General features: G+C 40.4%; 2 protein-coding genes across 2 annotated transcripts in view; one reads left to right on the top strand and one right to left on the bottom strand.

Annotated features, from left to right (window-relative positions):
- The first annotated feature begins 741 nt into the window (after positions 1-741).
- LOC114116996 (keratin-associated protein 10-4-like) overlaps positions 742-25,852 on the top strand; it is a 46,114-nt gene continuing 21,003 nt past the window's right edge. Inside the window, exon 1 of the mRNA XM_060395914.1 lies at positions 742-1,282. Within this exon, the coding sequence (XP_060251897.1) occupies positions 742-1,282 (541 nt within the window). The remainder of the gene's footprint in view (positions 1,283-25,852) is intronic.
- On the bottom strand, positions 18,472-19,636 carry LOC114116850 (keratin-associated protein 9-2-like). Its single transcript, XM_042255944.2, has one exon. It carries the CDS (start codon positions 19,581-19,583, stop codon positions 18,942-18,944), a length of 642 nt encoding a protein of 213 aa, XP_042111878.1. The 5' UTR covers positions 19,584-19,636; the 3' UTR covers positions 18,472-18,941.

The raw sequence follows: 25,852 nt of genomic DNA, 5'->3' as shown, positions 1-25,852 counted from the left end.
AGGTCATTAGCCTAAGTAGAAAATAGCAATGAAGCAGTAAGGAAGGGATGCTGTTTGAAAATAGGATTCAGCTTTGCCTCTGTTCCAGTTTTGGTGCTGATTTTCATTTGAAAAACAATGTGGCAACCATCCTCCACTCAGATGACCCTGATAAAACTGGGAAACATTTCAAACCAGTTGCCAAATGTGTATATATATATATATATATACATATATATATATATATACACATGTGGAACTCTTACCTCTGACTTTGTCAGAGATCAGGCTTGAACTCAAGCACGCTTCATTCATCACAGAATGCATCAGCATCCCGACCCTTTCGAGGCACGTCTCAATCTAAGTAGAGCCAAAGGAACAAAGCTGTGAAAAGAGAACAGTTCTGCCCTTCACAGAGCCAGCAGGAACTACCCCATGACCAGATGATGCCACATGACGAGAAATGCTGCTGGTGATGATTCCTGATCTTTTCATTTCTAGGAAAGATTCTTAAATACTAGACCCAATTAAGGAAAAGATCAAACACTGATTTACAGAGGCCTCTCTATAAAACACTAAGAAAGCAACTTCCTCCATGACAATTATCCAAAAATACAACAATAACATAAGTAACAACCAGGAAAGTCCTGCTTATTGGTCCCAACATTGGGGGTCCAGGATATAAAAGCCCAGAACAGGAGGAGCCCTCAGAATCTGAGAAACTCATCTCTGAGCCGGAGTCCACCCTCCACCACTGACACAATGACCCACTCGTGCTGCTCCCCGCGCTGTCAGCCCCCCTGCTGCAGGACCACTTGCTGTGAGTCCAGCTGCTGCCAGCCCTGCTGCCCCCCCACGTGCTGTCAAACCACCTGCTGCAGGACCACCTGCTACAAACCTACCTGTGTGCCCAGCTGCTGCCAGCCCACCTGTTGCAGCAAACCCTGCTGTCAGCCCACCTGCTGTGAGTCCATCTGCTGCCAGCCCTCATGCCCTCCAACTTGCTATCAAACTAGTGAAACCACCTGCTGTAGAACCACCTGCCACAAGCCTACTTGTGTGACCACCTGCTGTCAGCCCACCTGCTGTGGGTCCAGCAGCTGTGGACAAACCTTCAGTGGGTCCAGCTGCAGCCAGCCTTGCTGCCAGCCTGTGTACTGTGCCCCTGTGTACTGCCACAGAATCTGCTACCACCCCACGTGCTGCTGCCTGCCTGGGTGCCATGCCCAGGAATGTGGGTCCAGCTGCTGCCAGCCTTGCAGCCGCCCTGTGTGCTGTCAGACCACCTGCTGCCGCCCCAGCTGTGTGTCTACCTGCTGTCGGCCTTCCTGTTGCTGATCACCTCACCAAAGAACCCCTGTCTCCTCGCAACACTTTATAGCAACTGAGTTGCTACTTGGGGACAAAAAATGATTTCTTAGACTTTGCTGACAACTGGTATGCTCTACCAGAATTTGTTAACCCATCTGCCTCTTTAAAAGCTTATAAATCAGCTTGATAGAGTGCAGAGGGTTTCCCCCAGCTGTCTTTCTCTGGTGTAAGAGCATCATGTGCCAGGCATCTTTGATAAGGAATTATGTTTCGGTTTTGGTTCTGAAAATAGGACTGACCATGTTGTACTTCTAAGTAGCTTAGGAAAACAAGTCCTCATAATGTTTCATTAGGTTTCTGCAGCTTATCATAATTAACATAATCATACGTTTCTCTATCAATATTCCCATGTCCCTTGTGACCTGCGTTTTCCTTTTATGGTACCTTGGAATTGTCTTCCTAGAGGCAGTAGTCTTGCCTGTGTGTTTCTCAATAAATTCTTTGCCATAATCTTCCTACATTGTGTTTGATTTTTACATGGCATTCCTGATATAGAGGCTTAAGTACATACTACATACTATATGCATTATCCATTATGAGTATCATGTTAGCTCTCAGAATCAATTATTAGCTCATTAAGTAGATTGTGTAGTATGCTTTAGCTAATAATGAACACACTCTTCAAGGATACAGTCTTCTGTTCCTGCTCACAGGTGTTTACCTTTACATCCCAAGGAAACCGATGCTTGAACCTCAGTGACTAAGCTGTAGTTGTTGTCTTTGTTTATGTACAGTTGCTGGGCATGGACACATCCTAAGATATGCCAAGGAAATTACGTTCAGACTATTTGTCCCTACTCTCTACCTCTTCTTGATAACCATCCCTCAGCAATTAGTAACTGTAAAAGAACCCCTGTCCCCACACAACACCTTATGTTAACTGACTTGCTACTGAGGACAAAAAATAACTCCTTAGACTTTGCTGACAACTAGGATGCTCCACCAGAATTTGTTACAAATCTCTCTTAAAAAAAACTTGTGAATCAGCTTGATGGAGTTCAAAGAGCTTCCCACTGGTCTACCTACATGAGGAATGCAAACTGATCAGATGATGAACACGACTGAGTGACTGAACGGAACTGAACTGATATTCCTTCAAAGAGATGTGACTTTCACAGTGTTAAAGCCTTCAATCCTGGATGGGAAGCACAGATTCCCAAGAATGTTACCTTGAGTTCAGTTGAGAGGATTCACTCCTACATCACTTTCTGAAACCATGTGTACTACCTCTGTGGATATATTTGGTACTACCTAAGAGGAATCAGGTAATGGTCTTTGGGTCAAGATATACACTACATCCAGAAGACACGATATCAAAACCATGTGTTGTCACCTCTAAGTTGGTTCTTTGCACCACATTTGCAAGACCACTCCAATTGTCCATGGGGCCAGTCATCTCTGTCATGTGATGTATGGTAGAACAGGTAGCTGTCATGTTTGTGTGCCTGTTGTTGGTCTTGTTCTTCAAAAAGTGGGTCTCTTGGTCCAAATTGATGCTATTCAGAATCCTATGACAATACTACTCTAGCCAACAGTACAGCTGATAGGGATGACAAACCCATGTTTAGAACATGCAGTCCTAGAAAGGAGAACCTGTCTCTTTTCCTACTAGTCTGAGAGGATAACTTGCCTTTGTGTGGCGTGGTGAATGAGTTATGACGCTAGCCCGTCGGTGCTCAGCAACATTCTCTGCTTCTGACTGGCAGCACACAGAGCAGGGGCAGCCATGGTGAGAGGGAGCCTAAGCTATTGGGTTCACACAAGTCCTCTATCACTGCCAGTGGAAGCTTTGTTCATGCTCCCTTGTGCAAATATTGATGCACCCGAAGACAGAGATGGGATGAGCTGTTCCAAATTTGTAGTTGTCTGGTGACTTCTCTATCATGAACACTCTGAAGATCATGATGTGGGACACAAGTGGGAAATACTTTCTGTCCTCAACCCATCTCTATATAAATAATTATTCTCCAAGTCTCCTTATGTTCCAGTCTTGCTTCTCCCAAGCTCAATCCAGTCAGGGCTTTCACCACTTGTAAACAGCCAACGAACATCACTGTGAGGCCACTTTTCCCCAAAATAAATATGTCGTGCCCATGTGTACTGTTGATTGTTCACTGTAACTATTTTCTCTTTCCACTGCCTTTGAAGAGCAAAAGTGTTATCTGTAGTACGCAAAATTCTCCACCTGGTATAAAACTTCTGTGGGGCTAAGGACTGGTGAAAGTTAAGGTATTGCATGTTTATATATTATGATCAATTAGATTTTGCAAGAATCAAATGCAGTTATTACCTGTGTACTCTTTAGTCATTGAGGGCAGCACAAAACTCTACTGTTCTCCTTGGATGTGGTACAAGTTCTCTTACCTTCCAATACCTTGACGTTGTTTCTGTTCAGTCTCTCTGCTGTATCCAATTCTTTGCAGCCCATGGACTGCAGCACATGAGGCTTCCTGTCCTTCACCTTATCCTGGAGCTTCCTCAAGCTCATGTCCATTGAGCCGGTGATGCCATCCACCCATCTCATCCTCTGTCATCCCCTCCCCCTCCTGCCTTCTATCTCTCCCAGCATCATGGTATTTTCCAATTAGTCAGGTCTTTGCATCAGGTAGAAAAAATATTGGAGCTTCAGCTTCAGCATCAGTTCTTCCAATGAAAATTCAGGGTTTATTTCCTTTACGATTGACTGGCTTTGTCTCTTTGCAGTCCAAGGGATTTTCAACACCACAGTTCAAAAGCATCAATTCTTTGGCACTCAGCCTTCTTTATGGTCCAACTCTCACATCGAAACATGACTATGGGAAAAACCATAGCTTTGACTATAGGGAACTTTGTCAGCAAAGTAATGTCTCTGCTTCTTAATATGCTATCCAGGTTGGTCATAGCTTTTCTTCCAAGGAGCAAGCGTCTTTTAATTTTATGGCTGCAGTCACCATGTGCAGTGATTTTGGAGCCCAAGAAAATAAAATTGGTCACTGTTTTCATTGTTTCCCCATCTGTATGCCATTAGCAGTGGGACTGGATGCAATGATCTTAGTTTTTCGAATGTTGAGTTTTAAGCCATATTTTCACTCTCCTCTTTCACTTTCAACAAGAAGCTCTTTAGTTCCTCTTCGCTTTCTGCCATAAGGGTGGTGTCATCTACATATCTGAGGTTATTGATATGTCTCCTGGCAATCTTGATTCCAGCTTGTGCTTCATCCAGCCTGGCATTTCACATGACGTACTCTGCATATAAGTTAAATAAACATGGTGACAACATACAGCCTTGACGCACTCCTTTACCAATTTTGAACCAGTCTGTTATTCCATGTTCGATTCTAATTGTTGTCTCTTGGCCTGCTACAGGTTGCTCAGGAGACAGATATGGTGGTCTGGTATTCCCATCTCTTGAAAACTTGGAAGTTTATTGCTAATTTGTGTTAAGTCAGGCAAAACCAGTACAATATTATAATTAGCCTCCAATTAAATAAATTTATATTTTAAAGAATGAATTCAGTAGTTACAGCAAAAAAAAAAAAATAAGTCAAGCATATAGGTGCTTCCCAGGGGTGCTAGTGGTAAAGAATCTGCCTGCCAATGCAGGAGACTTAAGAGACATAGGTTTCATCCCTGAATTGGGAAGATCCCCTGGAGGAGGGCATGGCAACCCTCTCCAGTATTCTTGTCTGGAGAATCCTATTTACACAGGAACCTGTTGGGCTATTTAGTCCATAAGGTTGCAAAGAGTTGGACACGACTGAAGCAACTTAGCATGCACCCACGCAGGCATACAGTGTTAAACAAAAGAGACAAAACCTTAGATTTTCATGAAACAAGTAAGGGAAAAACCAATTTTCTAGTGATGAATAGATTTGTTTTTCTGTGATGTTCTTGAAAATATAACAATTGTGTTTTTTCAAAGCCATCTGCTTATAGACTGGCTGACCCGTAAAAGTGGGGGGAAGAGAAAGAAAACACTTGTAGATTAATACATAAGTGGTTCAGGATGGCGAACACGCGTATGCCTGTGGCGGATTCATGTTGATGTGTGGCAGAACCAATACAACATTGTAAAGTAAAAAAATAAATAAATAATTAAAAAATACATAAGTGGACATAATATGAAAGAAAGTAGTGGAAAATTAACACAACATTGTAAATCAACTATAATTAAATAGAAATAAGTTAAAAATGAAAATGATAACATAATATATATGAAAAGTATGTTCTGTACATTCTCCCAATAAGGCTAGTGAGTGGCTGAACAAGAATCTGAGTACTCTTCCATATGATTTTAATTCCCGTAACTAAGTGAGTGATAGTTGCTCAGTTGTGTCCGACTCTTTGCAACCCCATGGACTGTAGCCTGTCAGGCTCCTCTGTCCATGGAATTCTCCAGGCAAGAAGACTAAGAGCTGTGGTCTTTCCTTCCTTTATAGAGATTTTATGGTTGAAGATAAAATCTGAAGTAAATAAAAGCACAATCTAAGAGTGAGTTTAGTAAAGAAAGTGCGTGCAGGCATGTTAAGTCGCTTCAGTCGTGTCTGACTCTCTGTGATCCCATGTACTGTAGGCTGGCAGGTGCCTCTGTTCATGGGATTCTCCAGGCAGGAATACTGGAGTGGGTTTGGGTGCCTTTTTCAAGGGAATTTTCTCTCCCAGGGATCTCTCATGTCTCCTGCATTGGCAGGCAGGCAGGTTCTTTATCACTAGTGTCACCGGGAAGTCCAGTACAGAAAGTAGATAATATAAATTAGAAACATCTTAAAAAGGCACAGACACACTCATAAGAATGATAACATATGTTCATGCATTTCAATGGTATTTCATTCCACTAAACCATAATCCAGTACATTTAGAATATTTAGAGAAAATATTTAGACTTAATCTTAACACTATAGATCTAGTTGGAAAGTTTAGTGACTGGGCCCTCAGGGAAAAATGAACATCTGCAGTCAGTAGGGAAATGCTGGGCATTGTCCAAAATGCACCCTGGGAGGTGGGAAAGTATATGCCAGCGGTTAGTGTGAAACAAATGTGATTTTTCAGTGTGCATATCTTCTACCGGGAGAGTACTGCTCAGTAACTGCTCAGTAATGCCACTCTGGCTGTCTAACAAGTGATCCCAATGAGCAAAAGATTCAGGAGACCAGGCTGGGAGGGGAATGGGGATAGATGTTAACATAATCACTGTTGAGAGGAGATGTCTGAAAAGGAATGGGCTACTATGGAGACAAGATATCTCAACTAAACAACCAGTTGGCAGTAGGGGTATTGTGTCTCTGATTTGCAGCTTCTGTGAGTTAATTCTAGCAGGAGACTATAAGGGTTTCTTCCATTACTGAGTCTCTGTGAAGTCCCAACATTCTCTGTCTTGCTCAAACGCTGTAACTAACATTGATTGCTGGCATTGCCGTCCTTCTCTGAAATCCACAAGCACTCTAAAGGCGTAACATTAAAATATTACATGGTGCCATCAAATTATGACATTCATTCACCTGGGCAAAATGTAGCTCTCTCCCCAAGTGCTTTCAAGTTGATTGCTATTATTTTGACAAATACACAGGGTCCAAAATTATTTTTGTAGACTCAGAAATCTGTTCTTATTTACATACAAAGGTTGAACCCCTCTCCTGAGGCATAACAATTTATCTATCCCATTATTTTATGCACATTTATTGATCACAATTATAATTGCAGGAACTATAGTTTTCATAGTTCATTTGATCAGTTATTTCTCTGTGCGTGAATACCTACACGTAAAGTTAAATAATAATCAGCAGGTCATTTTGTGAGCAATCAGAAGAAGTAAATGGAATAACAGAATGCTGAGTGGCATCTAATGCACTCAGGTCGATTATGTAGTCTTTGATAAGGGCGGGAAGACCCAGGTGCAGGGCCCCCTCCCCTGTGCAGTCTTGGTTGCACTGCCACCCTTGATTGTGTGCCTCTGCCGACTGAAATCCCATGGCTGACCACTCCAACCCCATTTCAAAAACACACGTTCATTTTTCAAATCCTTTCCAGGCAAGAGGAAATTCTGCTAGTCTTGATATCACAATTTCTCTATAAGTTCTTTTGTATAAATTGGTTCTAGTCCTACTTGCGTCTTATAAGTTAGACTTTAGAAGGGTCAAGCCATCAGCTGTAGTTGACAATGACTATGCATGCAAAATTAAAAAGAAAACCCATCTATTGATAAACTATTGGAAGTAATGAGGAAGTTTGGTTATAATATATGAACTAATTGCTGTTTTACATGTCAGAAACAGGACTTTCCCAGCAGCCCAGATGGTAAAGAATCTGCCTGCAATGCAGAAGACCCAGGATCGGTCCCTGGGTCTGGAAGATCCCCTGGAGAAGAAGATGGCAATCCACCCCAGTGTTTGTGCCTGGAGAATTCCATGGATAGAAGTCCCTGGTGGGCTGCAGTCTATGGGGTCACAAAGAGTGAGACACACATACCCTTACATATGAAAACACACATACACATACATATGAAAACACATATATGCACACACATTTCACATATGTAGAAAACACACATATGCACACACATGTTAGAGACACTGAAAAATTAGCATTTTAAGTTGTACCCTAAAATATCATAAAGTATGAAACACTTAGAAATAAAATGGGAAGACCTCTACAGAGGTCAGTATAAATACTTTCACGAAGCAATTCGACTTGTAGCAACTTCGCTTTCACTTTTCACTTCCATGCATTGGAGAAGGAAATAGCAACCCACTCCAGTGTTCTTGCCTGGAGAATGCCAGGGACGGGGGAGCCTGGTGGGCTGCCATCTATGGGGTTGCACAGAGTCGGGCACGACTGAAGCAACTTAGCAGCAGCAGCATTTTGTAGCTGGGTCAGTGATCTGAGGTGAGACCTCCCACTTATACACAGATTTTTAAAAATTGAGTCAAATACAATGATAGCCAAGGTATATTTGAATTTGACAATTTACATATTTTAACAGATGCTGAATGTGTGAGACATAATTTCTTAACTTTTTTCCTGTGCTATTCTCTCCCTCTCTCTCCTCTAGTTACAAATGTAGGAGTGTAATTTCATGTCATAGGGAAAGAATATGGGCTTCCCTGATAGCTCAGTTGGTAAAGAATCCACCTGCAATGCAGGAGACCCTAGTTCGATTCCTGGGTCAGGAAGATCCACTGAAGAAGCATTAGGCTACCCACTCCAGTATTCTGGCCTAGAGAATTCCATGGACTGTAGAGTCTATGGGTGGCAAAGAGTCGGACATGCCTAAGCTACTTTCACACAGAGGGAAAGAATATAGTCAACAATATTAAAAAGAATAAAACAGTGTTTCAGCATTTCACTACCAGCAGTGTTATGTGCTCTCCTGTCTATTGTGAGCTTTCTGAATTGTACTGGCATGTGTCTCTCTTGTTTTTATAAATTTAGGTATAACTTCATAATACATTATATTAATTTTAAGTGTGAACATAATGACTTGATATTTTTATGTATTGCACAATTACCGCAGTAAGCCTAGTTAAACTCCATCACCAACTTCAGTTCCAAATGTTTTGGAGTGATGAGAGCTTTTAATATTTACTCTCTTAGCAACTTTCAAATATGTAAGAGAGTATTATTAACTATAGTCACGATGCTGTGCATTACCTTCCTCATGAGTGTATTTATAACTGGAAGCTTGTGCTTTTGACCCCCTTTACCCATTTTGCCCACCCTCCACCACCCCACTCCAACTCTGCCTACCATTAATGTGTTCTCTCCATCTGTGAGCTCAGGGTTTAGATTTTTGGGTTTCTTTTGCATTCCAAATATAAGTGAGATTATATAGTATTTGTCTTTCTGTCTGACTTGTTTCACTTAGCATAAAGTCTTCTGGGTCCATTTATATTGTCACAAATGGGAAAGCAGCTCATATTTTCCTGCTGAATTGTATTCCATTGCATAATACATAACATATTTTCTTCATTCATCCACTGATGGACACTTTGGTTGTTTCCATATCTTGCCTATCGTAAATAATGCTGCAATGAACATGTGGGTGCTTATATTGTTCCCAGTTAGTGTTTTGTTTTCTTCAGATAAATACCCAGAAGTGGAATTGCTGGATTGGATGGTAGTTCTTCTTTCCATTTTTGAGGAACAGGCATAGTATTTCTCATAGTGACTGTACCAATTTATGCTCCTACAAACAGCCCACAAATGTTCTTATTTTCTCCACATTCTTACCAAGACTTGATGTAGCTCGTCCTTCTCATTATAGTCATGCAAAACTATGAGGTGGTAACTCATCATGGTTTTAATTTGTATTTCCCTGATGCTTAGTAATGCTGAGCACCTTTCTAGTACCTGTTGGCCATCTGTATGTCTTATAAGAAAAAAAAATGTCTATTCTGAACGTCTGCCCATTTTTTCAATAAGATTGTGTTTGTTTTGTTTTTTTGTTATTGGGTCAAGTGAGTTCTTTATATATTTTAATATCAATCCTATCATGTATATGATTTGCAAGTATTTTCCCCCAATCAGTAGGCTGCCTTTTCATTTTGTTTCCTGTTCACTTTACTGTGTGGAAGCTTTTTTCTTTTTGCCATACCATGTGGCTTGTGGGATCTTAATTCCTGGACCAGGGATTCAACCCAGGTCCCCAGCTGTGAAAGCACAGAGTCACACTCAGTGGACCACCAGGGAATTCCCGCTCTTTGGTTTGATGTAGTCCCACTTTATTTTCACCTTTGTGTTTAGTGTCTATTTTTTTTTTTTAAGCACCAAGAGCAATGTTAAGGTCTCTGTTTCCTCCAGAAATTTGATGGTTTCAGATTCAGGTTTAATCCATTTTGAGTTTTCTTGTCTTTTTGCCTGTGTTGGTCTTCATTGCTGTGTGCAGACCGTCTCTAGTTGGGGTAAGTGGGAGCTACTCTCTAGTTGAGGTGTGCAGGCTTCTCGCTGTGGTGGCATCTTTCTGCAGAGCACAGACTCGAGAGTGCGGGGCTCCAGTAGATGTGGCAGGTGAGCGTATTTGCTCTGAGGCACGTGGAATCTTCCCAGACCAGGGATCAAACCCTGGTGGATTCTTAACCACCAGACCACCAGGGAAGTCCATTTTGAGTTAATTTCTGTGTATGGTGTAAGAGAGTAGCTCAGTTTTATTCTTTTGTAAGTGGCTGTCAGTTTTTTCAACACCATGTGTTGATAAGAGTGTATTTTCACCATTGTATATTCCTGGCTCCTTTGCTATAGATTAATTGGCTGTAGAATGTATGGGTTTATGTCTGGGCTCTCTATTTTGTTCCATGATGTATGTGCGTTTTTATGCCGAACCATACAGTGTTATTTACTATAGTTTTGTAACACACTTTGCTATCAGCAAGCATTATGTCTCCAGCTTTGTTTGACCTAGAGGGATGGTTCGGGGAGGGACGAGGGGGGGTGGTTCCGGATTGGGAAAGTGTGTATACCTGTGGTGGATTCATGTTGATGTATGGCAAAACCAATACAATATTGTAAAGTAATTAACCTCCAATTAAAATAAATAAATTTATATTAAAAATAAATTCATATTAAAAATTTTAAAAAGAAAAAAAAAGATTGCTTTGGTTATCTGAGTTTTCTATGCTTCCATACACATATTATAATTTTTTTTTCTTATTTTTGTAAAAATGCCATTAGACTTTTAATAGGGATTGCACTGAATCTGTAAATTACTTTAGGTAGTAAGGATATTTGAACAATATTACTTATTCTAATCCCTGAGCAAAAAATTTGTTTGTATTTTCTTCAATTTCTTTCACCAATGTATTATAGTTTACGGTGTTTACACTGTAGTTTGCAATGTTCTTTCATTTCTGATATTAAATTTGAGGCTTCTCTTTTTCTTAGTGAGTCTAGCTAAAATTTTAAGTTGCTTACCTTTTTAAAATAAAAACAGCTTTTAGTTTTGTTGATCTTCTCTCTTATTTTTTTCCCCTTTTTAGTCTCTGTTTCATTTATTTCCACTATGATCTTTATTTCCTTGCTTCTGCTCACTTGGGACTTCCTTTGTTCTTCTTTATCTAGTTCCTTGAGTGTAAACTTAGGCAGTTTATTTGAAATTTTTTTGTTTCTCAAGCATTCATTGCTATGAGCTTATCTTTTAGAACTTCTGTTTCTGCACCCCATACGTTTTGGTATGCTGTAATTCCATTATCATTTGTCTCAAGGTATTTTAAAATTTCTCTTTTGGTTTCTTCTTTGATTCATTAGTTGTTCAGTTGCATTTTATTGAATCTCCACATTGTGAATTTCCAGTTTTCTTTCTAATGTTGGATACTACTGTGGTTTCAAAGTATACTTTATATACTTTCAATCTTTTTTAACTTACTATGAGTTTGTTTAGTGAGCCAACATATAATCTATCCTGAAGAATGTAAAATGTGTGTTTGAGAAGAATATGTATTATGTTGCCCTTGAAAGCAGTATTCTATATATGTCTGTCAAGATGGATTTATATATGGTGTCATTTAAGCCAATATTCCCCTGTTTATTTTTTGGTCTGGATGATCTGTCCAGTGGTGAAATTAATGTCCTCGAGTGGACTGTTAATGCCCTCAACTATTACCATATACTTGTCTACTTCTTCATTAGGTCTGTAAATATTTGCATTACATTAATATATTTAGGTTATCCAATAGCATAAACATTATGACCACAAAATTCTATAAAAAATTCTATAATTAGTGTTTTGCAACAAAAATACAAATATATAAAAATCTTGTAAGTAAATATATATTTATATGTAATATTATTTATATATTTATCAAAAGACATACAAAAATATTTTTAGTTAAACTAGTTTAACATCTTTACTTTTTCAACTGTCTCAAACTGCAAACTATAGATATATGATATATATACATATATAATGGTTTTGGGGGCAGAAGCATTTTATAGCTGCAATTTAGAATGCAGAGGGTTGTTTTTTTGTTTTTTTGTTTTTTTTGGCTTAGGTGTTGTCCAGCCACTCATGCATTCATCTTCATCAAACGTTTGTAAGCATCCAGCGTGAGAAAGAATATCATCTAAAGAAAATGGTTCTTTGGCTTAAGAATGTGATGACAGTGTAGAAAGAATTAAGTAACTTCCTGCAAAATATATTATGCTCTAAAGAAGTCTCTGAACTGATTCTTGCAAACTCAGAAATCTGCTCTGATTCATGTATCCCTCTTGAGGCATAATAATTTTATCCATTCCATGGACTAATGCCAATTTATTCATCACAATTGGGCTTCCCTGGTGGCTCAACTAGTAAAAAACCCGCTTGCCAATGCAGGAGACAGTCCCTGAGTCAGGAAGATCCCGTGGAGAAGAAAATGGCAGTCTACTCCAGGGTTCTTGCCTGGAAAATGCCATGGGCAGAGGAGCTAGAAGGCTGTAGTCCATGGGGCTGCAGAGAGCTGGACACAACTGAGCAGACGTGCACACACACACGCATTAGTCACAATCATAACTGTAATGACTATAGTTTGGACAGTCTATTAGACCCGTCATTTCTCTGTGCAGGAGTATCTAAAGGGAAAGTCAAACAGCAACTAAAGTTCCTTTTGTGAGAGCAAAGAATCAAAATAAGTATTAGGAACAACAAACTGTTGAATAGTACCCCATGCACTCATGTCAAACACGTGGTCTTTCCTAAGGGGCTGGAAGACTCAGGAGCAGGGCCCCTTGTGCCTGTGCACTGCCAAACCTTGTATGTGTGCCTCTCCTGACTCTGACCTTCCATAGCCAGCTGTCCCATCCCCACTGAAGAAACACACATTTATTTTTCAAATCCCCTGCAAGCTTGAGGAAATTCTGCTAGTCTTGATATCACATTTTCTCTCTAAAGTGTCTTTGTATAAATTGGTTCTAGTCCTATTTATGTCTGTAAGCTCAACTTCAGAGGGGAAATCCTGTCAACTGCAGTTGTTATGACTATGTATGTAAAAAAGATTTTTTAAGCCCATCGATTGGTAAACATTTAGAAATAATTAGGAAGTTTGGTTATAATATCAACATACATAAATTAATTACTTTTATATATGTCAGAAATACTGAGAAATTAAAATTTTAAGTTGTACTCTATAATAGCATAAACTATCGAGTAACTAAAAGAAGAAATATAATAAAAGTGGGAAAGACCTCTACAGAGAACAGTATAAACACTTTGACCAAGCAGTTCTACTTGTAGATATTTATCCAACAGAAATGTTTATCTATGTGCACCAGAGGACCAGTTCATAACAACATTACTTTTATTATCCCCACTGCAACCAATCCACATATATATCAACAGCAAATAAGGAAAATGTGTCATATTTAATCACTGGAAGACTATACAGCAAGGAGAATGAATGAACTACCCGAAAATGACATGGATGAGCGTGACAATCGTAATATAAAAGGAAAGTGACCGATTCTGTGCTATTGAGAGTTATATTTGAAAGGGGTGGGCTTAAGTTCTATTTCTTAACCTGATAATAGTGACATCCATTCACTTTGAGATAGTTTATCAAGTTGGAGGTTTTCTCACATGAGAAATGGAAAAAATAATTCGTGGGGGATTGTATGAGCTCAGCCTTGCATCATAAATTCTGCTGTTGTTTAGTAGCCAAGTCATGTATGACCCTTTTGCGACTCCTTGGACTATAACCCTCCAGGCTCCTCTGTCTATGGGATTTCCCAGGCAAGACTGCTGGGGTAAGTTGCTGTTTCTTTCTTCAGATGCTGTATCATAACCAAAAACACAGTATGGGATGAATAGTGGCACAAGATTTATTTAGAAACCCAGGTAAAATTCCCTGCATCTAGAGAGACAACTCAAAGTGATTATGAAAAAGAAGAAAGTTAGATACAAAAATAATCAGTATATTGAAAAGATACATGATTATGAAGACTATTATGAAGATAAGTATCAGAAACTAAAGAAAAAGTCATGAGGATTTTTCCCCAAAAATACGTGTAGAGAGAAGGTGAAGATCTAGATTTCAAAGTCAAAGCCAAGATGCTCCAATATAATGATGCAGGAAGCTGGCACATGACCCACATGGATAGGAAGGGGAGAATCAGGGTGAAGTCCCCTACATTCCATCAAGCTGATTCATGAGCTTCTATATAGGCAGATGAATAAGAAAAGAAATTGGTAATGGACTTCTGGCTTTCAGCATTGTTTGGAAAAGAATTTGTCCGAGGAACAGCAAGGTTGATTTGTGAGATGGTGGTTCTTTGGTGAGATTTTCAGCAGCAGGAAGCCTGGCATATTCAGTAACACAGATAATTAGGGTATTTTAGGTGATGGAGAGTCTAGGTACGAGCCCTGGGGCTCTTCCATCCAGGGGGTCTGGTTTTCCAGTTGACATGTCATTTCTATAGATACGGGGCATATAGCTCAAAGTCCACAGTCTGGCCCAAGATGGAGTCCTGCTTTCAAGATGGAGCCTGTTCTGTCTGTTTCCTCCTTCATATATATACCTACGGTTGATTCATGTTGATATATGGTAGAAACCATTGCAATATTGTAATTATCCCCTAATTAAAAATAATATTTAAAATAATTACCAACCCAATTCCATTTGATTCCTACAAAATCAAATTGATCATAATATATGAGCATTCAATATCTTAAATTTCATCAACTGTTAACTTCAGTAGAAGCTTTTAAGCCAAATGGAGAACTTTGATTATGACAGATAACACTTTTGCTGTCCAAGGGTAGTGGAAAGAGAAAATACTCACAGTGAACAGTGAGTCAGTACACATGTTCATTATAAATATGTATATATATATATATATATTTTGGAGAAAATGTGCCCTGAGGAAATGATGTTCTTTGCCTATCTGCATGTGGTAAAAGGACTGACTGTTTGGATTGAGCCAATGGAGGAGCAAGAGTGGAAAGTACAGGGATTTGGAGAATTATTTAGATGGAGGTAGTTGTGAGGGCAGAAAGTGTTTCCCCTTTGTGTCCCACATCAATGACCTCCAGAGTGTTTACCACGAAGGAGACACCGGACAGCTACAAGTTTGGGATCTCTTATCCCATCTCTGTCTTTAGGTGCATCGATTCTTATACAAGACAGCATAAACGGAGTATCCATGGTGGCAGGCGTGGGAGATGTGTGTGGACCAACAGCACAAGCTGGCTCTGACCATGGCTGGCCCTGCTGTACATGCTGTTAGTCAGAAGCAGAGAATAACATCCCTCAGGAAGCCTAGCCGTCGAACTTGAAGGCAGGCTAGTTTTCCTCTTAGGTTACATGTGCATGGAAAAGACAGCAATTCTTCTTTACCAAGATTCCATGTTGTAAACATGGATTTGTTGTCCTTATCAGCAGTACTGCCCACCAGCTTATAGTAACATTGTCATAGGATTCGGAATAGTCCAACTTTGGACCCACTGACCCACTTTCTGATGAACAAGATCAACAAGAGGCAAATGAACATGTGATCTACTTGTTCTGCCATACATCACATGACAGAGATGGCCGGCCCATGGAAAATCAGAATCGTCTTGTTCAGTTCAGTTCAGTCACTCAGTCATGTCCGACTCTTTGCGACCCCATGGACTGCAGCACACCAGGCTTCCCTGTCCATCACCAACTCCTGGAGCTTACTCAACTCATGTCCATTGATGCCATCCAACCACCTCATCCTCTGTCATCCCCTTCTGCTGCTTTCAATCTTTCCCAGCTTCAGGGTCTTTTCAAATGAGTCATTTCTTCACATCAGGTGGCCAAAGTATTGGAGTTTCAGCTTCAACATCAGTCCTTTCAATGAATAGTCAGGACTGATTTCCTTTAGGATGGATTGGTTGGATCTCCTTGCAGTCCAAGGGACTCTCAAGAGTCTTCTTCAACACCACAGTTCAAAAGCATCAATTCTTTGGTGCTCAGCTTTATAGTCCAATTCTCACATCCACCCATGACTACTGGAAAAACCATAGCTTTGACTAGATGGACCTTTTAGGCAAAGGAATTCTCTGCTTTTTTCTTCTTCTTCTTTTTTTTTTTTTTTTACTTTATTTTACTTTACAATACTGTATTGGTTTTGCCATACATTGCCATGAATCCACCACGGGTGTACATGCGTTCCCAAACATGAACCCCCTCCTACCTCCCTCCCCATAACATCTCTCTGGGTCATCCCCATGTACCAGCCCCAAGCATCCTGTATCCTGCATCAGACATAGACTGGCGATTCGTTTCTTACATGACAGTATACATGTTTCAATGCCATTCTCCCAAATCATCCCACCCTCTCCCTCTCCCTCAGAATCCAAAAGTTCGCTCTACACATCTGTGTCTCTTTTGCTGTCTCGCATATAGGGTCATCACTGCCATCTTTCTAAATTCCATATATATGTGTTAGTATACTGTACTGGTGTTTTTCTTTCTGGCTTACTTCACTCTGTATAATCGGCTCCAGTTTCATCCACCTCATTAAAACTGATTCAAATGTATTCTTTTTAACAGCTGAGTAATACTCCATTGTGTATATGTACCACAGCTTTCTTATCCATTCATCTGCTGATGGACATCTAGATTGTTTCCATGTACCGGCTATTACAAACAGTGCTGCGATGAACAGTGGGGTACATGTGTCTCTTTCAATTCTGGTTTCCTCGGTGTGTTCTGCACAACAAAGGAAACTATAACCAAGGTGAAAAGACAGCCTTCAGAATGGGAGAAAATAATAGCAAGTGAAGCAACTGACAAAGAACTAATCTCAAAAATATACAAGCAGCTTATGCAGCTCAATGCCAGAAAAATAAACGACCCAATCAAAAAATGGGCCAGAGAACTAAATAGGCATGTCTCCAAAGAAGACATACGGATGGCTAACAAACACATGAAAAGATGCTCAACATCACTCATTATTAGAGAAATGCAAATCAAACCCACAATGAGGTACCACTTCACACCAGTCAGAATGGCTGCGATCCTAAAGTCTGCAAGCAATGAATGCTGGAGAGGGTGTGGAGAAAAGGGAACCCTCCTACACTGTTGGTGGGAATGCACTCTAGTACAGCCACTATGGAGAACAGTGTGGAGATTCCTTAAGAAATTGCAAATTCTCTGCTTTTTAATAGGCTGTCTAGGTTGGTCATACCTTTTCTTTCAAGGAGCAAGCCTCTTTTAATTTCACGGCTACAGTCACCATCTACAGTGATATTGGAGCCCCCCAAAATAGTCTCTCAATGTTTCCATTGTTTCCCCATCTATTTGCCATGAAGTGATGTGACCAGATGCCATGATCTTAGTTTTCTGAATGTTGAGTTTTAAGCCAAGAGTATTAAGCCTCTTTCAGTTTCATCAAGAGATGGCTGACCCATGGAAAATTAGAATGGTCTTGTAGATGTGCAGTAAAGAACCAACTTAGAGATGACAGCACGCGAGGTTGATATGTTGTTTCTCAATATGGTACATATTTTAACCTAATGGCCACTATGTGGTTCCCATACAGGTAGTACCGTGTATATCCACAAAGGTAGTATACGTGGTTTGAGAAAGTGAAGTAGCAGTGAACCCTCTCACTTTAACTCAGGGTAACATACACGGGAATCTGTTCTTCCCCTCCCCATGGATCTACACTCTCCTGGACTGAAGGTTTTAATACTATGAAAGTCACATGTTTTAGGGAATAAAGTCTATGTTTAAACTGTCACCTGGTCATTTTGGACTCCTCATCTAGATAGACCAGTGGGCAGAGAGAGGAGTTACTAATTGCTGAGGGGTCATTATCGTGAAAAGATAGAGGGCAGGGAGAAATAGTCTGCACATAATTTCCTTGGAGTATCTCATGGTGTGTCCAGGCCCAGCAATAGATAACCACATGAACAACAACAGCAAGTCTAGCTCGCCAAGGACATAGTCACTGAGGTTCAGACATCTATTCATCCTTCCTCGGGATGTAAATGCAAGTGTCCTTGAGCAGGAACAGAAGACTTCATCCTGGATGAGTCTGTTTATTATTAGGTAAATCACACTACACAATGAAATGGGTTTTTAAAATAATGAGATAATAATTAGGAAGGGGGCTAATAGGATGGTCATATTGGATAAGACATATAACATATAAATCTCTAAATGAGGAATGTGGTGCAATAAATCAAACACATACAGAAGAATTGTGTGAGAAATTCTCACATTTATTGAGAAACATACAGGTAAATCTCCAAGTGATTGTAAAAGGAGAAAGCATGATACAAGAACTATGAGGGTAGCAAAAGAGAAAATATGATTATAAAGATTATGATAGGCTATATAAACCTATAGAAACATTCTGAGATCTGGTTTTCTGAAGCTACTCAGAAGAACTAGATGGTCAATCCTATTTTCAGAGTCAAAACCAAGAAATACTTCCTTATCACAGATGCAGGAAGGTGGCACATGGTCCTCCTACACCAGAGGAAGACAATTGGAGGAAGCCCCCTGCACTCCGTCAAGCTACTTCACAAGCTCTTAAGCAAGGAGATGAGTAACTGAAATTCTGGTCGAGCATGTCAGTTGTCAGCAAAGTCTAGGCAGTGATTTTGTTTTGTCCCCAGGTAGCAAGTCAATTAATAGAAGGTGCTGTATAGGGACAGTGGATGCTTGGCCAGGTGATCAGCAGCAGGAAGGCTGGCAGCAGCTGGACACACAGCTAGGGCGGCAGCGGGTGGTCCGACAGCAGGTGGTCTGACAGCAGACAGGGCGGCTGCAAGGCTGGCAGCAGCTGGACCCACAGCTCTGGGCTTGGCACCCAGGCAGGCAGCAGCATGTGGGGTGGTAGCAGGTTCTATGGCAGTACACGGGTGCACAGGAAGCTGGCTGACAGCAGTTAGAACCACCGCAGGGTTGTCCACAGCTGCTGGATCCACAGCAGGTGGGCTGACAGCAGCTGGTCACACAAGTAGGTTTGCAGCAGGTGGTTTCAGTGATTTGACAGCAAGTTTGGGGGCAGGAGGGCTGACAGCAGCTGGACTCACAGCAGGTGGGCTGGCAGCAGGTGGTCGCACAAACAGGCTTGAGGCAGGTGGTCCTGCAGCACGTGGTCTGACAGCTGATAGGGCGACAGCAAGGCTGGCAGCAGCTGGACCCACCGCAGGTGGGCTGACAGCAGGTGGTCACACAGGTAGGTTTGGAGCAGGTGGTCCTACAGCAGGTGTGTTCACTAGTCTGATAGCAAGTTGGGGGGCAGCAAGGCCGACAGCAGCTGGACTCACAGCAGGTGGGCTGGCAGCACGGGGAGCAGCAGGAGTGAGTCATGTTGTCAGTGGTGGAGTGTGGACTCCTGTTCAGAAGTGAGTTTCTCAGATTCTGATGACTACTTCTGTTCTGAGGCTTTTTATACACTGGACCCTCAGTGTTGGGACCAATAAGCAAGACTTTCCTTGTGTATGGCATTTTTGTAGTCAGTGGGAAATTATCCAAGAGGAAATGATTTCTTTAGCGTTTTGAGGCCTATTTAAATTAGTGTTTGATCTTCTTTTTAATTATTACTAGTACTTAAGAACCATTTCCAGAAGTGAAAAAGAATAAGGAATCATCACAGCAGCATCTCTGGCATGTGACCTGATGTGGCATCAGGTCATGGGATAGTTCCTCCTGCCTTGGCCAGGGTCAGAACAGTCACCTTTCCTTTGTTCCTTTGACTGTGCTTAGGTTGAGACTTGCTGGATGCTGATGCATTCTGTGATGAATGAAGCCTGCTAAAGTCCAAGTCTGCTCTCAGACAAAGTCTGAGATTCAAGATAATCATGTGTATCTATATACATGACTTTCTTTTTTTTAAATTTTTTTGAAATATAAATTTATTTATTTTAATTGGAGGTTTTTACCTTACAATATTGTATTGGTTTTGCCATACTTCAGCATGAATCTGCCACAGGTATACACGTGTTCCCCATCCTGAATCCCCCTCCCACCTCCCTCCCCATACCATCCTTCTGGGTCGTCTCTGTGCCAGGACTTGGAAGCAACCTAGATGTCCATCAGCAGATGAATGGATAAGAAAGCTGTGGTACATATACACAATGGAATATTACGCAGCCATTAAAAAGAACACATTTGAATCAGTTCTAATGAGGTGGATGAAACTGGAGCCTATTATGCAGCGTGAACTAAGCCAGAAAGAGAAACACCAATACAGTATACTAACGCATATATATGGAATTTAGAAAGATGGTAACGATAACCCTGTATGCAACACAGCAAAAGAGACACAGATGTATAGAACAGTCTTTTGGACTCTGTGGGAGAGTGAGAGGGTGGGATGATTTGGGAGAATGGCATTGAAACATGTATATACATGTCTTTCCAATCAGTAGTGACGACCTAAAATGTTTCCCAGCTTCATTGGGTACATTTAGGTAGAAGGTGTTGACAGGCTGTTCTTCACTAACTTTTCAGCACCAAAGCTGGGATGCAGGCGAAAGCTGTGCCCTGTTTTCAGGCAACGTCAATGCATTAGTGCCCGTAACTATTCTTAGCTGGCTCAGTCACCTCTGGTGACACATCGCTACTTGCACTTGCTTGCTTTTATAATTTGTGACAAAGAGGCAGATAGGATGGGTAATTGATGGATTTATAGATTTCAATAGATGTGAAATGTGTCGGCCATAATTTCTTAGAGTTTTTCCTGCCCTCTCTTTCAGGTACACATGTAAGAGTGTAACTGCCATGCCATAGGGAAAGCATACAACCAACAGCGGTGGAAACAATGAAGGTGTTTCAATATTTCACTACAGCAGTGTCATGTACTCTCCGGCTATGAGACTTCTGAACTCTACCAGTATGTATCTATCCTTGGTTGTTTGTTTTAAACTGAGCTGTAATTGACATGGCGTTATATTGTTTATAGGTGTTCCACATAATAATTTGATATTTGTAGATGTTGCAGAATTATCACTGTAGGAAGTCTCATTAACGTTAACATCTGTCACAATTGATAGTTACAAAGTCTTTTTTCTTGCATGAGAGCTTTTAAAATCTACTTTTCTAGCAACTTTCAAACATTTCAGTATTATTAACTCTGGTCATTATGCTGTACGTTACATTCCCCATGCGTTTATTTTATAAGTGGAAGCCTGTACCTTGTGATCCCATTTACCTATTTCACCCACCCCACCACCTACCTCTGGCTACCATTGATATGCTCTATCTGTGAGCTCAGTTTTGCAAAAATTTTTTTTAAGATTCCATGTATAAGTGAGATCACATGGTAATTGTCTCTCTCTAGCTTATTTCATTTGGCTTAATGTCCTCAAGGTCCATTCACATTGTCGTAAATGGAAAGATATCCCTCTATTCATCATTGAATAACATTCCATTATATAAGACGTCCCATGTTTTCTTTATCCATTCATCCATTGACAGACACTTTGGTTGTTTCCATGTCTTGGCTTGTGTAAACAGTGCTATCATGAACATGTGGCTGCATCAATCTTTTTGAGTCAGTGTTTTTGTTTTCTTTAGATAAATGCCAAGAAGTAGAATATTTAGATCATATTCTATTTTCCCCATTTCCCATTTTTAATTTTTGAGGAATCTCCATACCCCATACCGTTTTTCATAGTGGCTGTACCAACTCACATTTCAACTAACAGGGAAAGAGGTTCCCTTTTTTCATATTCTCATTAAAACTCTGTATGTCACCTTTTTATGATAGCCATGCTAAAACCAGTATGAACTGATATCTCATTGTGGTTTTGACTTGCATTCCTGTGGATTAGTGATATTAAACACTTTTTCATGTATCTGATGGCCATTTGCATGTCTTCTTTGGAAAAGTATCTCTTTAGAACCTCTGCCCATTTTAAATGAGATTGTTTCATTTTTGCTATGGAGTCATGTGAGTTATGAGTGATGTGAGTAATTGAGTTACGCATTGAATATCAACCCTTTATGAAACATGATTTGAAAATATTTTCTCTCAGTTCAACAGGTTTTCCTTTCATTTGGTTGATAGTTTCCTTTTCCAGGCATAAACTCTTTAATTAGACCCACTTTTAGATCTGTTGCCTTTACTTTTGGTGTCAAATCCAAAAAGTCTACCCTGAGACCAATGTCAAGCAGCTCACTAGCTATTTTCTCTTCCAGGAGTTTTGTTAGCCCAGGTTAAGTTCAAGTTTTTAATCCATTTAATCCATTTTGCCTATTTCACCCACCCCACCTCCCACTTCTGGCTACCATTGATCTGTTCTATCTATGAGGTCAGTTTTAGAAAAAAATTTAAGATTCCATATATAAGTGAGATCACATGGTATTTGTCTCTCTCTAGATCATTTCATTTGGCTTACTGTCCTCAAGGCCCATCCGCATGGTCGTAAACGGGGAGATATCCCTCAGGAAGAGTCCATTTGAGTTTGAGGAGTCCAGCTTCATTCTTTTGCACAGGGCTGTCCAGTTTTCCCGCCACAGTTTATTTAAAAGATTGCAATTTCCTTATTGCATTAACATCTTCTCGGCTCCTTTGTAATAAATTAGTAGGCCATAGAATGTGTGGACTTATTTCTGGCCTCTTTATTCTATTCCACTGATCTAGGTGCCGGTTTTTTCCAATCCATACTGTTTTGTTGGTATAGCTTTGTAATACTGATTGGAATCAAGGAAATGATGCTTCCAGCTTTGTTCTTCCTTATCACTGTTGCACTGGCTACTTTGTGGTTCCATACACATTTTAATTGTTTTCCTTCTTTCTGCCACTGGAACTACATTATCATTTTATCCTTTCTACACTATCATTTTATAATTTCTACTGCTATTAACTGTATGTTTTCCCGTTACACGGCAGTCATACTCTAGCATATATATCTAAAAGAGAGAAAATGAAGCCTAAAAGCTTTAAGAAATTGTGGCTGAGATCCCACATTTGTCAGAATATGTAAATTTACAAATTCAAACATACCTTAGTTATTCTCCTATCTAACCCGCTTGTCACAAATTATAGAAGAAAGTATATGCAAGTGGGGATGTCTCACCAGAGGTCATTAGCCTAACTAGAAAATAGCAATGAAGCAGTAAGGAAGGGATGCTGTTTGAAAATAGGATTCAGCTTTGCCTCTGTTCCAGTTTTGGTGCTGATTTTCATTTGAAAAACAATGTGGCAACGATTCTCCACTCAGATGACCCTGATAAAACTGGGAAACATTTCAAACCAGTTGCCAAATGTGTATATATATATATATATATATATATATATATATATATATCCATTATGAGTATCATGTTAGCTCTCAGAATCAATTATTAGCTCATTAAGTAGATTGTGTAGTATGCTTTAGCTAATAATGAACACACTCTTCAAGGATAGAGTCTTCTGTTCCTGCTCACAGGTGTTTACCTTTACATCCCAAGGAAACCGATGCTTGAACCTCAGTGACTAAGCTGTAGTTGTTGTCTTTGTTTATGTACAGTTGCTGGGCATGGACACATCCTAAGATATGCCAAGGAAATTACGTTCAGACTATTTGTCCCTACTCTACCTCTTCTTGATAACCATCCCTCAGCAATTAGTAACTGTAAAGAACCCCTGTCCCCACACAACACCTTATGTTAACTGACTTGCTACTGAGGACAAAAAATAACTCCTTAGACTTTGCTGACAACTAGTATGCTCCACCAGAATTTGTTACAAATCTCTCTTAAAAAAAACTTGTGAATCAGCTTGATGGAGTTCAAAGAGCTTCCCACTGGTCTACCTACATGAGGAATGCAAACTGATCAGATGATGAACACGACTGAGTGACTGAACGGAACTGAACTGATATTCCTTCAAAGAGATGTGATTTTAACAGTGTTAAAGCCTTCAATCCTGGATGGGAAGCACAGATTCCCAAGAATGTTACCTTGAGTTCAGTTGAGAGGATTCACTCCTACATCACTTTCAGAAACCATGTGTACTACCTCTGTGGATATATTTGGTACTACCTAAGAGGAATCAGGTAATGGTGTTTGGGTCAAGATATACAGTACATCCAGAAGACACGATATCAAAACCATGTGTTGTCACCTCTAAGTTGGTTCTTTGCTCCACATTTGCAAGACCACTCCAATTGTCCATGGGGCCAGTCATCTCTGTCATGTGATGTATGGTAGAACAGGTAGCTCTCATGTTTGTGTGCCTGTTGTTGGTCTTGTTCTTCAAAAAGTGGGTCTCTTGGTCCAAATTGATGCTATTCAGAATCCTATGCCAATACTACTCTAGCCAACAGTACAGCTGATAGGGATGACAAACCCATGTTTAGAACATGCAGTCCTAGAAAGGAGAACCTGTCTCTTTTCCTACTAGTCTGAGAGGATAACTTGCCTTTGTGTGGCGTGGTGAATGAGTTATGACGCTAGCCTGTCGGTGCTCAGCAACATTCTCTGCTTCTGACTGGCAGCACACAGAGCAGGGGCAGCCATGGTGAGAGGGAGCCTAAGCTATTGGGTTCACACAAGTCCTCTATCACTGCCAGTGGAAGCTTTGTTCATGCTCCCTTGTGCAAATATTGATGCACCCGAAGACAGAGATGGGATGAGCTGTTCCAAATTTGTAGTTGTCTGGTGACTTCTCTATCATGAACACTCTGAAGATCATTGATGTGGGACACAGGTGGGAAATACTTTCTGTCCTCAACCCATCTCTATGTAAATAATTATTCTCCAAGTCTCCTTATGTTCCAGTCTTGCTTCTCCCAAGCTCAATCCAGTCAGGGCTTTCACCACTTGTAAACAGCCAACGAACATCACTGTGAGGCCACTTTTCCCCAAAATAAATATGTCGTGCCCATGTGTACTGTTGATTGTTCACTGTAACTATTTTCTCTTTCCACTGCCTTTGAAGAGCAAAAGTGTTATTTATGGTACTTAAAATTTTCTACCTGGTGTAAAAACTTCTGTGGGGCTAAGGACTGGTGAAAGTTAAAGTATTGCATGTTTATATATTATGATCAATTAGATTTTGCAGAATCAAGTGCAATTATTACCTGTGTATTCTTTAGTCATTGAGGGAAGAACAAAACTCTACTGTTCTCCTTGGATGTGGTACAAGTTCTCATACCTTCCAATACCTTGACTTTGTTGCTGTTCAGTCTCTCTGCTGTATCCAATTCTTGGCAACCCATGGACTGCAGCACATGAGGCTTCCTGTCCTTCACCTTATCCTGGAGCTTCCTCAAGCTCATGTCCATTGAGACGGTGATGCCATCCACCCATCTCATCCTCTGTCATCCCCTCCCCCTCCTGCCTTCTCTCTCTCCCAGCATCAGGGTATTTTCCAATGAGTCAGGTCTTTGCATCAGGTAGCAAAAATATCGGAGCTTCAGCTTCAGCATCAGTTCATCCAATGAAAATTCAGGGTTTATTTCCCTTAGCATTGACTGGCTTTATCTCTTTGCAGTCCAAGGGATTCTCAACACCACAGTTCAAAACATGAATTCTTTGGCACTCAGCCTTCTTTATGGTCCAACTGTCACATCGAAACATGACTATGGGAAAAACCATAGCTTTGACTATAGGGAACTTTGTCAGCATTTGCTTCTTAATATGCTATC

This window comes from Ovis aries, chromosome 11 (assembly GCF_016772045.2).
Source record: "Ovis aries strain OAR_USU_Benz2616 breed Rambouillet chromosome 11, ARS-UI_Ramb_v3.0, whole genome shotgun sequence".
NCBI classification, from domain to species: domain Eukaryota; kingdom Metazoa; phylum Chordata; class Mammalia; order Artiodactyla; family Bovidae; genus Ovis; species Ovis aries.
Note: the sequence above shows the minus strand (reverse complement) of the source record. Positions and strands in the feature narration are given on the sequence as shown.